Below are 15,190 nucleotides of genomic sequence, written 5' to 3' on the forward strand. Positions count from 1 at the left end.
CGTTTGGGACGGCTTTCTTACTGCTTCTTAAAGCAACTTTTTATAACAAAAATTTTAATTTTTTACTAAAAAGCTACTTTAATAAAGAGTAAAAAAACCGCCCCAAATGAAGCCTAAGAAACTTACAATCCGTAGGATTATTAATAGTATTAGTATTGATTGATATTAGTTTTCATGATGACCTTCTTAGTTATTAACATCGAGGGTATATTAGAGCTCGTGTTTGAAGTTAAGCTTATTTGACACCAAATGAGAGTTGCCATGTGACCACATACAAAACTTACTCATCTAAAATTAGCATCACTTGAATAGCAACATCAATTTGAAACCTGACCTTGAACTCATAGTTAAAGTAGGGGTACATGAGGCAAAAAAAACTTCCTTGTTTATCCATAAGGTACCTTCAGTTGGAAGTCTGCCCCATTGGATAAATAATTGCTGTTGCAGTTCATTGTTGGGTAAGGTCTTATGTTTCTGTGAGATGGCAAGGGGTTTTGTGAAGTGATGATTGAATTTGAACCCATAAACTAGTAGTAAGGGAAGGAATGAAGGACATGTAGTTAGTGTATACCCATGATTGCCTTCTGAGGCATTTTGACGGTAGCGATTTGATCGTGACGATAATATTTCCCCCTTAGGAGCAAATCCATCAAAGGACTCATACGGGACCAGTAAAGGAACTCTCCCCAGCGTTGGAGATGAGGGAGGAGTAATCACCAATACGACGAAACAAGCAAGAAAGTAAAAGAAGTTGAAAAATAAAAGACACCAGGATTTCACATGGAAAAACTAAAAATATGGGAAAAAACATGGAGCCACAACACACTATGAAATCCACTATAAAAATTGGGAGAAATAAGTACAAATCACTTTTCTTTCTCACTCTCTCCTTGGTTCTCTTCTCACATGCACCGTTCTCTATCCCATACATGCATACTCATAATATAAGAGAAAGCCAAGAAAATAATCCCAAAGGACGCAACCCTTCAGAAAAACAAAAACGAACCGTCCAGTCCATTTTGCAGCAATAATGTGGCACCAGTTTGGGGCGCTGCAGCACCAATTTGAGGCATTGCAGTGCTCAAACCTCTATCTTGATCCGCTGCAACACCGTATCTAGACCGTTGTGGTGCTTCGCTCTCTGTCATTCAAAGGGGCGCTCAGGTACACAACGTTGGGGCGTTGCACAAAAAAAATTCAAGTGAAAAGCACCCTAACCTAAGAAGGGGTACCCCCCCCCCCCCCCCCCCCCCCCCCCCCCCCTCTCTCACACACACACACACACACACAAGCACGATAAACTTGAGGTTTGAGGCAACATAACAACCCGATTGATCAATACAATCAAAGTTCACATATAACACCCAGGAGAACGACGAGAGTCACTCACCCGCATCTGCCAAGGAATTCGCCTTGCGTTAGGCAACCAAGAAGTTACTCACCAAACAAATAAATCACCACTAATTTCAATCATAGGCTCGTCGGACTTAGCTACAAGAAAGCACCAAGCCATGGGTTCCACACCCCATTCAGCCACCACTACCAAGTTTAAGGACTCTTTACCCTGCGGACACCATAGTTTTGCTTTCATGATAAGGCAACCTCAAACTCCTTATGCCATTCGCTGACCTTATAAGACAACTCGCTAGCTACGAGTCCATCTTCTCTTGGGACTTGCCACAAACATGCATTCTTGTATTTTAATCTTTCTCTATATAGCCTTTTTGTAGCTCTCAAAATCTTATACATAAGGGTGATAAGTAATAATTTAAGATCTTTTGACCTTTAGAACTTTGGCCTTCTGCTCTTTTAGACCTCTTGACTCCTACTTCTAGTATTTTTTGATTGAGACAGTAGAGATTTTGCTAGCTTACTCTTCTTCTCTCTATTCCCTATACTCTCCATTCTCACTAACAAGCTCTTAGCTCACCAAATGATATGCTAGAAAATTAGGTATCACCCACCATATAAATTTGGATTCAACAGTTAATATTCTTATTGTATGATTTCAACAATGAAAGGGAGCTGATGGATGTTAGTATTGGCAATACAGAAGTGACGACCTTACCTATTGGGGCTGCACTTTATAGCCAGAACCAACCAAAGGAGTTTGAAGTTCTTGTAAGAATAAAGGATGGTGACATAAAAGCATCAACGATGGCTAGCTTTTCAAGTTGTTGGGTTATGACTTTGAGATCCGGTACAAGCCCAGTATGGAAAATAAACATGCAAATGCTCTCTCCAAGTATAGTGAATACCCTCAGGTTATAATTCTATATGTTTCTATAGTGGTGGTTGGGAGGCCTTGAAGCATGAGAGTGAGCAAGATGAAGAGCTTAGTAAAATTAGAGGAGACTTACTACAGAACAAGGATAACAATCCTAGCTACTATTTGATAGGCTAGAAACTACTATACTAGGGATGGTTCGTGCTTCGAGGACATTGCCAAACATCCCTCACTTGTTGCAGGAGTGCATAGCATAACTATTGAGGGACATTCAAGAATTCAGAAGACATGTTATATAATGGCAACGGAGCTATACTGGGTGGAAAGAAGTGACTATAAACTTCATTGAGGGACAACTTAACTTGAGCAAATATGTTCATTTCATTCCCTTATGCTACCCATACACTACAGTGTTGTTGTCAGCCGCATTTATTGAAGAAGTGGTATGTTGCATAGCATACGTTATGCCATTGTGTCTGATCAGGATAAGGTCTTTCTAAGCCACCTCTAAAGAGAATTACTCAAGATGTAGGGGACTATCCTGAAGCGGAGTACAACCTACCACTCCCAGACGGATGGACAGAAGGAGGTGGTGAATCGCAGTGTGGATACTTATCTTCGTTGCTTTCTATCAAATACACCAAAGATATGGGCTAACTAATTAGCCTGGGCATAATATTAGTCTAACACTTCATATCATATAGCAGCTCAGATAATGCCATTTAAAATCCAATATATGAGGGATCCACCTCATCTGATGTATTATGGGCATGGCAACACACCAGTGCCATCAGTTGAACAATACTTGAAAGAAAGAGATTGAATTTTGATAGAATTGAAAGAACATCTACAGATAGCACAATAAATCATTAAGAAGCAGGCAGATGAACACATGATAGAGGTGTAGTTTGAGGTTGGGAACATGTTTATTTGAAGATCCAACCTTACAGACAGAGGACTTTGGCTAAACGAAAGAATGAGAAGCTCTCCCTCGCTACTTTGGGCCCTACGAGGTAGTGGAGCACATTGGCGCTATAGCATATCGCCTCTGATTGCCACCAACCTCAGCCATCCATCCCGTATTTCATGTATTGCAACTAAGACGAGCCATTGGAAACTACACACCCTCGCCCATACTATCAGCCCGCTCTCATAAGATATGGAGATGATATTATAACCATTGGAGGTAAAAAGGGTGCGCCAAGGAGACAACGAGATCACATAGGTGTTGGTCATGTGGAAGGATTTACCAAAGTATGAGGCAACATGGGAACCCTAAAGTACAATCTAGAAATAGTTTCTCTCTTTCCACCTTGAGACAAGGTGACTTTTTAGAATGGGAGTATTGATATGGTTGCTAGCAACCCTGCTGCCCAGGCTGACAGCAACCCAACTGCCAAGTGGGGCCTAGGACATCTTTTATCACCTATAGTAGAAGAGGCTTTTGGGGCAATTCTTTGGGAGAGATGTATGGGGTATTTATTAGGGATTTGGGCTGTTTAAGGAGAGAGATTATGGAGAGTTAGGGTTTATATTAACACTACAGGAAAATCACCCATTACCGGCGCCCTTGTCCGGCGGCTTTTCGACACTTTTCCGGCGATTTTCTGGCGGCCACTTTTCCAGAGGCTTGTCCGGCTGCTTTTTGGCTTTTCCGGCGGCTTTTTAAAAATTTAAAGAAAATGAATAAATTTTAAAATATTTAAATGATTTAACAAATAATTATTAATAGTTAATTTTCATTTTAACTATTAACTATTTAATTAATTTTCATTTTAAAATTAATTAGTTAGGTAATATTTATTTTATATTAAATATTAAATTTTATTTTAAATTAATCTGTTTTATTTTTTAAATTATTAAAAAATTCTTTATTTATTCTAAGAATATAGTTTAAATAATAAATTTTGACAAATTAAACTTATTTTCACAGTTAGCAAAATGGTCCGTTAATTAGCTGAAGTTCTTCCAGGTGGACGCGGTTCGAAACTCACGGGGGGCATACGCACACGCGGGCGCTCGCGTGGGAGAGGGAAGTTCGTCGCCGGCGCGGGAGCGGGGCCACGTGCGTCGCCGGGAGCCCGTGAGCGGGGGTAGCGTCGCCGGCAGCCCGTGAGCGTGGGTAGCGTCGCCGGCACCCGTGAGGAGGATTTTTTTTTAATTTGACCGGCGGTTTAAGACCGCCGGAAAGATTTGCCGCCGGTAAAAACCGCCGGAAGTTTTTTTCCTACGCCGTTTTTTCTGGCGGTAAATAAACCGCCGGAAAACGGCAAAACCGCCGGAAAAGGTTCAATGTCCGCCGGAAAAGGCCGTTAGAAATGGGTGATTTTCCTGTAGTGTGAGTTTTATATTCTGCAACAATTTTTGTTGGGTGTTTGGGTTCCTAGTGGCAGCTAAAAATTGTGGGAGAGACGGCTCACCTCTCGAATAGTTAATCAATTTGTATCTTGTGTTTATTTGCTTGGAGATTAATAAAAACAACCCTCTTGGTGTTATTTATGGATCTATTTGGAGTAAGTTGCTATTTTCTTTATTGTTGTGTGTTATTTTGATCATTAAGTCCTATAAGTCTACCACGAATTTGAGTTCTCAGAAATTTTTGTCAACAAATATCTTCATGAGAAACTGAAAACACTAGAGGTGTTCGCATACACTAGCAAGAATTTCATCTCATTGATGGAGTCAAGTACTACTATTTGCCTCGATTGGTGAAGCATTGTTAAGACATGGCTGTATTGGAGGAAGTAAATAGCCATACAATACTTGAAATGGTGGCATGCTAATGAAAGAATGGTAAAATGAATTATATGAATATTCAGACAATAGGAGTTGAATCCAAAGTGTGAGATTATCAATTATAAAATAACATAAGTATTATTCTAAGCCTCTTGCATAAAAGCTCACGGGAGGAAGATAGTTCACCGGGAAAAAAAAACAATAGAACGGTATCAAGTATATGTATATTTCTCTACTTTCTTCTTCTAATACAATTGGGTTCATATATTTTACCTAATACTATGTTGCTGTATCAGGCAAAACACAAAAAAAAAAAGATAACTGCAGTACTTTTGTAATAGAAATAGAATAAAGTTGTAATAGAAGTAGTGGAGAGGAGCATTTGTGATGGAATATCCTGCAGCATTATGTAGTCTGCATATCAGCTCTCTACTGTTTTAGAAGAGCTTGCTTCCGACAAGGTTATGGCAGTAGGAGCATTTTCAAGAGGGTAGTATGCATAAATTTCAGTCATATTAAATGTTGAAGATGCGTGAAAGATTGCTAGCAAGTCAACAATGTAAGCATTGTCATTGATGTGGTAAAGGATAGGAAACAGGCCTAGTTTCCTTCTGCAATCGTAACATAACAAGGTCCCGAGGCCACTTACCGTCGGCGATGTAGGACAGCTTGTGGTTTATAATTAGTGTGGGAAGTCGTTAATTTTTCTCTAATTGTTTTGAGCATATTGGTGAACTGAGTAGCAGTTTTGGCTGCTATTGTGTTGCTGCATTTAGGTAAAACTGCAAGATCAATGAGGTGATTTGATAGTTTTGTATAGACAATGCTAAAGGACATTGGCCGGTCAAACGATTGGACATGGAATTGTACACAAACTCAAACTAGGCTGAGGAGATCTTCCCAACGTTTCAGATTTTGTTGAACAAGGTAATGGAATATGATAGTAAGTGTTTGGTTAAAAAACCCGGTTTGCATATCAAATTGTCGATGGTATGCAGAACTTAACTTGATAACAGTGTTTAACCATTTCCACAGTTCCCGTCAAAAGTGACTTATGAATTTGACATCGCGATCAAAAGTAAGATTCCGTAGCAAGCTGTGTAAACGAGCAAATTTCTTTAAAGAAAAGGCTATCAATATTTAGTGCATCAAATGACTTTTTACAAGAAATGAAGTGATCATGATAGAATAGGATCCATGATTCGTTCAAGGAAGGCCTACTACAAAATCAAGGCTTAAGTGATGCGGACATCGGTACGAAGATTTGGCGCATCTATCACATGAGGCGTCGTAAATCGACAGCTATAATTTAAATCTTCAATTATGAGTTATTTTTCTGAATTTTAGTTCTTATTTGATGTATTTCCTGTTTTACCCCTAGGTTGGTTTATGTGAGTGTTGTGGCCCAAGGGGCAATTTTGTATTTTGAATTTTCTTATGTTGTGGCCTATATATAGGGCCTTAAGCTATTGTAATAGGGATGAATTATTGATATTAAAAATTTGTGTTCCACACTTGTGTTCTCTTGAGAGAGCATTAGAGAGATTCCTATGGGAAGAAATCGGTGTTTTCACCAGCCGCAGGATGGGTCCGTGCTCGTGACTTGAAATCCCTTGGAGAAGGGCAAAGCATCACCCGTCAGTCTTCGGAAGATTCCAAGGCTCGCGGTTGTTATTTTCTTTCTTTGTTTTTGTTTTGTTCCTTCTTATTGCTCCTATTAGTCATCTTCTTCCTCCTCCCCTCTCCACCTCACGGCTAATCCCCCATACCCAAACCCATGCCGCCGGCTCCACCTTAGTAGCCGTCGGCCTCACCTTTACCTCCTCCTTCTTGAGTTTCCTAATTTGTGGTCCATATTATTATGGCTTAATTTGAAATTCAAATTGTTTAAAAATTTGAAATTCAAATTTCTCTCCTGATTTAGCTCACCTATTTTTGGAAAGTGCTCAATTGAAATCAATTTGAATTTTAAATTCAAATCTGATTTATTGTCTCACTTTCCTAATTCTTAAATTCAAATCAATGAGCCATAAATCTCCACATTAATTGCTCCTTGGTTCTTGCTTGGCCGAACCCCCCCTCATGCCCCACCTCTTGATTTCTTTACTTTTTCCCTTTCCTTGCTTTAAGGAAATAGTTTCAAATCCACTTAATTTCAGCCTAGCCGAAATTTCCCCTTAACCCAATTTTTTATTTTTGTTTCCTAAATCTAAAACCTGATTCAGGAAATAATTTTCCCCTTTTTGTTTTTCCCCTCCCCATATCACCGGCTTACTAATTCCAGCTTAGCTTTAAAAAATTTCAGCCACCTCTTTTAGCCGACGTTGAATAAATTTATTGCTTAATTGATTCCCTAATTCATATCCCAGATTTACGGAATTGAATTTTCCCTCAGCCTTCCTTGTATCCTGCCGCCCCTTCTCCTCTCTAATTCATCAGATTTTTTTTTTCTATTCTTTTTTTTCACCGTCTCCCTCCTTCTCTTAATTGCTCCAGATTTCCCTGCTGCTGGCCGAACTCCCCCAAGCTCTTTTCTTGGGTTGTCTCTCCCCAACTCTCCCTCTCTCCCACTCAACACCTTGCTGGAATTAAGGCTTGAATGCTCCTTCCAATTCCCCTTCCTCCTAAGCCCAGAATCCAGAAATTTCTCTCATAATTTTTTGGATCAAAAGCTGAGATTGTTTTTAGATTCTTTTTTTTAGAGAAAGAAGCTTGGAGCTTGCTTCCCCTCTCCTCTCAAGAGAAAATCTGAGATTCTTCTCAGGTATTGGGCAAAGAAGTCAGAATTTCCTTCAGATTTTGGAGAAGAGATCCTCTCCCTAGCAAAGCCTCCCACCCGTTCTACATCATTAAGTGTTCCCAAATGAAATTTGCAACTCAGAGAAGTATATAAACCCCTATTTATAGTAGTTCCTTTGTAGGTTTGGCAAACAAAAAAAAAGCTCTACAAAACGGACAACATCGCAACGAATATGTGGACGAAAAAATATAGGATTGTAATTGAATCAATGTCTTATCTCTCCCAATGTGAAAAAATCAAAATCAAATCTTATCCAAAATAACTAATGAAATTGGACTCTACACTTAACAAATTCAAATAATATTCTTGCCACTGAGTATCTTATTGATTATTGGTTTGAACTTTTAGCAACAACTTAGCCCGGTAAGCATCTCGAATACAATGGAAGACAGACACAGATGTTTGATGCATATGGGACATATTATACTACCATGAATGTTGTCATATAAAGCTTGAAACCAAATATTGACTTATTTGAGACTTCAACAAAAAGGAATAAAGATTATTTGTGATTTACCTGCATGCACAAGGAATTATCAAATCTCCATAATTAATTCCATTTTTTTCTCTTAAAAAAATGAACTTGCTCAATATAGGTGATAAAATTGCAACTTTTAAAGAAAACTGGTCCAAAATTCAAGCTGTTTTTTGGGGAGAAATAAGCTTCAATAGTCATGATGGAACAAGCATAATTGCATGTTGTTAGGAAATCTTGAGGAGGAAGTGTGATAGCCCAAACTTTTAACTATGGAGATATTGTCCGCTTTGGCCTAATGGTCTCACAGTTTTGACATGTTGGTGTAACTTCTCAATAGGTCACCCATCTCAGAATTGCTTCGGGATGAGAACGCTTAACTGTGGAGTTTCTTACATAAATTCTAGTCATTACACCAAAAGGCGCCTCAATGCTTAAAACTTTAACTTTTTTTTACTTAAGGGATTTCACAGGAAGAAGCTTCTTGATCTTTTTTGGATGAGAGGGAGAGAGAGAGAGGGAGAGGGACAGAAGGGAGACAGGAGTTTGGAGGAAAATAAAACTCAGCTTTATTCAATTTTCCCCATCAAACACATACAAGCCACCCCTACTTACGGTAAAACAATTAGAGGGTCAAAATAATAAAACCTAAACTAAACACTTAAATCTAGATCAAATATCAAAACTTGGCAACCACAATACTGGAGAATGCAACTACTGGTTTTTTATTAACCAAACTCTAATAATAAGTATTTCTTGAACTGTCTTTTATACTGATATCTTTAATCCAACATTCTTCTTGTCTGAAAAAGGAGTTTCATAGTACTGATAAACCCAAACAATATAGACAAATTCTAAGTTACCGACCAAACTTATAAAGGAAAATCAAATCACCATAGCCTCAAATAATAAAAAATTACTATGCGCTATAATTCCCATTTCATTAAAATACACCACATCATTACTTTGTATGAGAGTTCTACTACATGAATCTAACTGGAAAGGCATATATATGTTTATACACAGATGCTGCTTTCCAGGAATCCTGTAACTCTGATCACCTTTCTATATGCCTAAAACTAGAAATTTTATGCTCCTTAACATACAAATTACAGCTATAAAATAACTGGAAACCCAGTTAAAAAAGGATGAGAGTTGAAATGTTTAACTTTTTGAAAAGATCTAACCTCATTCAATCCGAAAAGGGTAAAAACTAAACGCCAAGATCAACATCAATCTTAGCTTGGAGATCTACCAGAAGGCTCCTCAGTCTTAAGATCTCAGCCTCAAGTGCAGCCTGTCCTTGCAATCTCCTCAAGAGCTGCTGGTTCATAAAACGCAATTTCTTCACTTCTTCCTCTAAGTAAGCTGCATGTGCCTTCTTCTTCTCTCGATATTTCCGAACAGCCTCCTTATTCCCCAGTGACTTCCTGGCTGGCTTCTTCAGCTCCTTTCCCTCTCCTTGTTCTTCTTCACCAGAAGCAAACACTTGGGTGTGAGTGTGGTGGCAAGTATGGGTGTGTGTTGCAATGGCTGGCCCCGGGGAATTGCAAGTGTGGGTATGTGTACATGTTCTTGTATTTCTCAACAGCTCATCAATGCTTTCGCAGCTTGATAAGTCAGGATTAGTTGAAAGAGGGTAGCTTGAATAGTCAACTTCTCCATCATCCATCACTACCTTGCAGGTCTTTCATTCCATTCCAAAGTGAATTAGAACCAACTGCTCCTTCATTCCAATCCTTGGAGCTAATAGAATCGATGAGAATAACTTAAACTTTCAACCAAAGATGAGATTTTGCTTCAGAATCGGATTTTATATATGCTTGCAGATTTCCAGCTTTTGTGCAGCTCAACTAATCTTACAAGAAAGCTCTCACTTCTGAAGAAAATCCACAACGAAGCAGAGAGAGTAAAGCCAGATGAAACTTTCTGGCTATTTCAAACTGCTTACGTTCAGAGCTAGAGCATCAGAATCTGAATTGTAAGTTACACGGGGAAGGGGTTAGAAGACTAACCACTCTTCCCATGGAACTGGGCAAGAGATGGCCTATCAATTAAATTCAACGATTACTCTTCCGTGGCAAAAATCGAGCATCAAAAACGGAACTTGACGCAGGAAACACATGGAAAGCTCTTCAATTGGACAAGACAACGAAATTGGATCGAGAAGTTAAAGACCTGCAACAAAAGATCAATCACTCTTTACAGGAGCGATTTCGTGATATTCGAGCACTGAGATGTGCTTTGGTGGAGTGGAAATCGATCGAGCATCAAAAACTTGAAATTAACGGAGGGACCGTATCAAAAGCTCTTCTGATGGAGCTCTGAACTCAGCCAGCATATAGAAGAAAGCAGCCTTTTTCTCTCATATTGGCTTTTTCCTCTGCCTTTCAACGCAATAAAGCTTTTGTTCTCTTTCAGCCGGTGGAGCCGAATCTGAAATATTATCCTACCTAAAATAAAATATATATTTTTTATGAAATTTTTATTTGATTTTGATGATTTGATGTAAGATAAATAAATATAAAAGTTTAGTATTAGATGTATAAATAGATAAAGAATTATATGATATAAATTTAAATCATCTTTAAAAATGAATCTCATATTACATGTGGATAATTAGATTAATTTTATAGATAATGAATAGTTTTATGAAAAATTAAAAGAGAATTATTTTGTAATTAGCATTCTTTTATATTACACCGTGTTTAGTAGGTTAAAAAATGAACATCGTATGAAAGAAATATATTGTATTTGAAATTCTTTGGTATTGTTTGGATGATCATAAAATAAATGCAAGTAATTACTTTTTTATATTTATTTGAAGTAAAATGAATGCAGTGCAACGTCAAAAAATTAGTGATGTTTAGTGGATAGTATCAAAGCGGTGGTGGTCGATGGTGGTGTTTGGTTATTAGTGGTGGCAAGTGGTCATCGACGATGACTTTGATGGTGGGAACGTATGGCGTTCGACAATGACTTGCGGGTGATGATGTTTGGTGATGGACAATGGCGGCGGCCAATTGATGGTGGTAGCCAGCAGCTGACAATGGACAACAGCAATTTTGATGAATTTATTATATATTAAGAAAGAGCTCAAAAAATAGGAATCCCAAATGCGCTGAAATTGAGCTAAATGGTGAATCCTAAATGCACAACATTTGTTGTATTTCAAATCAAATACTAGTATTCATGAAACCCTTATATGTAGGAACAATTATTACGTCCTATGACTGGACGTAGAGCTACGTTTGGCTGCCAATTACATGTCGCTACGTGTTCTTACTCTTTACCGCGCGGCCCGAAGACTTGACCCGGACCGGAACTTGGGAATGCTATGTTTCACGTACTGCAATGTATTACTCGGTATTTGCTTGGTATTGCTTAGCAATAACAAGAAATGCAGCTCTGTGAAGACCAATACCAAGTAATACCGAGTTGTACCGAGTTTTTCTAGAAAAACTCGGTACAACTCGGTATTGCTCGATATTAATCGGTATTTGCTCGGTATTGGTTATTGTCGAGCAAAATCGACCAATACCTAGCAATACCGAGTGATACCGAGCAATACCGGTTCCGTTCCGGGTAGGATTGTCGGGGCACACGGTAAATAGTGAGAACGCGTGCCGTGATTCTACTGGCGACCGAACGTAGAGCTACGTCCTGTGACCGGACCAAATAAAAGTTCTATATTTAGAATCCATGCATTTGATATTCAATTCGCTTAAATTTATTAAAAAAATTTCATTTCAATATTTTAAAATTTTCTAAATTAGTTTGTATAAAAAGGTTTTTATTTTAAATATAGGTATTTTTAAATACATATACTCTCCAACTTTAATATAAAAATATTTATTAAAATTTTATTTCAATGCCCAGATAATTTTTAGCGGTTGTTTAAAGGGAGGAGGCCCACCTCAAGAATTTGACCTTTTTTTGCCTGAAAGCTGATTTAATAGCAGCCGACAACTCATTTGATGCCCTTTATTGCAAGAATACGGATATCCTTCGCGGAAGAAATCCTGCCCTCGTTCCAAATGAAGCGTGTTAAAACGGTTTGATGGATCTGTTTTAGGTTTGACACGAAATTGATCAAATTAAAATTCAATTAATTTGAATCAATCTGTTTAATAAACGGGTCAAAAATATCAATTCAAACACGATTTGCTAGCAACCATAATGACGTAAACCCTTCCTTTTTTTTAATAAACTAGTAACTATAATGCTTAGCATATTTGATAAAAAAGAAAAGAAAAATTGCCGATTATGATTATTTAAAAAAAAAAAGGACGATATATGTTAAATGCATCATTTTAGAGAAAAAAATGAGTTTGTGAGTCAACGTAAACTCGATCCGTTTAATAAATAAATTGGAAAAACCAACCTAAACCCACCCATTTATTAATTTGGTAAACCTGAACTTGAATTTTGGTTGACGGGACAGGTCATTTATTGACACCCATGTGACGCACTGGAATTTTTTTTGAAAGAATTGCACATATCTTTTATTTTAATCATTTAACTATGTGGGCTCCGAAAAATTCCATTTTTAGATTGTGTTATGATCCCGACCTCTCCACGCCATCCGTCAATTTTTTTTTTAAATGTTTGGGTGACGATGACGTAGAGAGTTTTAACTAGATTAGGTTCCGGGGGAATTTTCAGAAGGCAGATTGGGTTTTAGATAAGACACTACCCAGAGATTTCGCCCTCATTTTGTGAGGACTTTTTGATTTGAGTTCTGGTTTCCTATAGGCGCAAGCCCCTATAGTTAATTACCCCTCCTGATAACAGGAGAGAACTTTCGATTAAGGCTAGTCGTAAAAGATGTCAAATAGGTTATAAATCTATTGTATAATAGCAATAATTTTAGGGTTTAAATTTTAAATTTGAAAGTTTTAAATTTGGAATTTATCACCACAAAATTTAAAACTGATGGTGGGGGGAATGAAGACGAGCCCGATCAAGATCTCATGGTTCCGTCGTTCCGGGCTGTCATGATCCCTGATCTACTTAGTTAGAGGAGGTAGTCGACCCAACCTGACATAAGATATCTTGTCGGCAGCCATGGGTTGCTTCGTCCAAGAATACCTTGTAGACCTGGGTTGATGTTGGTCTATGGGGATATATCTAAATCCACCTTAGTTGACAAAGAACTTGATGCCTATCGAATATACCCTATGATTCATAACTCAAGGGTTTGACGCCTTTAGGGAACATACGGGCTTTGGCCGTGATCGTAATATAATGGTGCCATTTTGCGGCAAAACCACCCGATCAGAGGGCACGTGCCACGTCCCTGTTGGCAAGAGACTGTTTGAGGATGAATCGTAGTGATACACCCAACATGCATTCGCTCTTTGTGAGATGAGGTTAATTTTAAATTTATCACCCCCGACAAACGGTTGCGGGAGGTGGATGATTTTTAATTTTAAGTTTTTAGGTGATTGATTTCATTTCAAGAATTTGTGCTTTTGTTAGATTTCCAATTTAACATTTGAGATTTAAAATTTGACATTTGAGATTTGAGATTTGACCCCTCCTCAGAGATTTGATTGGATTTAAAATTTGAGATTTGACCCCTCCGGTTGAGATTTTCGATCAACACGACCATCATCGGGGTGTTTTTAAAGACATTTGTATTTTCGTAGGATTTTGGGAGGCATTTTATACTTCAAGTCATGTCGACTCCAGTCCTTTCAAGGAGGAGGATGAAACTTGAATATAGACCCGCTCAACATTCTCAAATCGTTGGATTTGGGACTTAGATGTGACGATTGGAGCACATGCGGGTTGTAGCATTTGACCCTGCGCAGTTTTCTCGGTCATTTGATGTTTGTAACTTTAATGCATTGACCGGAGCACATGCAGGGTATTTAATTTAATGAATCACATTTAATATATAAGGGACATTTTAAAAATATTTAAATATGATCCGTTATGTGAGAGTGATTTTATTTAAGAAATGCCCAAATTTTCATTTTAGGACCTAAGAACGCCTTCTGTCTGCTTGTAGACATGTTGCGGATCTGGTGGCGTTAATCTAAATTCGGTTTCATTTGTAGCACATAAAAATACATCCATTTGTTGTTATTATCCCACTCAATATAGCTTGCAAATAATGATTGTTCTATAGACATTACGAGATCATGCTCATTCGTAGGAGAATTATCTTGCTTGTTATAAGTTCTCCTATCCTCTCCCGTAAATAGATTAGTTTATTTGATATAAACTCTTTTCCCTTGCTTGCAAACTAGTTGTTGTAGGCACTACGAATTCCCTATTCCTTCTCATAGGTGAATTGTAGTATTTCGATACGAACTTCTTGTTCTTGCCCACAGATTAGTTGTTATGGACATTGCGAACTCCCCACTTTTGTATATGATTTTACTCAATATTGAATTAAGAAGTAATTTTATTATTTTGATTTGTATCGAAATTATATTTTAGTCACAAAGACTCTTTAAAGTCAAATCATTTTATTATAGTTCGTCCAAATTACTTTTTTTTTTTGTAACCGACACATCTATTATCATTTTCTTTATTATTCTAGAGATGTTCAGTTAAAAAATAAGAATAATTAATTTTGTGAGAGTCATTTGAACATTTTTAAATCTTCCCAAAATTTTGGCTAAGTTTAGAATTTTTGAGTAAATTTCGGCAGCCTTCCGGCGTCCCCTCCCCGATGCCGGGAGGTAAGGGAGCGCTCGACTCGACCGGATTAAATTGACGGCGAGGAGATTTGGGAGAGCGAATCGATCCCAAAATGAGTCTTCGAATATTCTAATACGTGTAATCTATTGATTGAATAGTTCAATTGATTGATCAAATGATATGTTTAAATCATTACTAATTTAGTTATTTTTGCTTAATTGAGAGTTCTCCACTTTTCTCAAAAATTCGTATAAGTCCAAAATTTTTTCTAAGTCCTGAATTTTTTAGAAAATTTCGT

At 37.7% G+C, this 15,190-nt stretch overlaps 1 protein-coding gene across 1 annotated transcript; it reads right to left on the reverse strand.

The window, feature by feature from the left end:
• Positions 1-9,144: 9,144 nt before the first annotated feature.
• LOC110099863 (basic leucine zipper 23-like) lies at positions 9,145-10,674 on the reverse strand. Its single transcript, XM_020827162.2, has one exon. It carries the CDS (start codon positions 9,908-9,910, stop codon positions 9,452-9,454), a length of 459 nt encoding a protein of 152 aa, XP_020682821.1. The 5' UTR covers positions 9,911-10,674; the 3' UTR covers positions 9,145-9,451.
• Positions 10,675-15,190: the final 4,516 nt, after the last annotated feature.

This window comes from Dendrobium catenatum, unplaced genomic scaffold, assembly GCF_001605985.2.
Source record: "Dendrobium catenatum unplaced genomic scaffold, ASM160598v2 fragScaff_scaffold_437, whole genome shotgun sequence".
NCBI lineage: Eukaryota > Viridiplantae > Streptophyta > Magnoliopsida > Asparagales > Orchidaceae > Dendrobium > Dendrobium catenatum.

Coding starts and splice junctions, on each gene's coding strand:
- LOC110099863 (XM_020827162.2), bottom strand. CDS start 9,910: ATGGATGATGGAGAAGTTGACTATTCAAGCTACCCTCTTTCAACTAAT.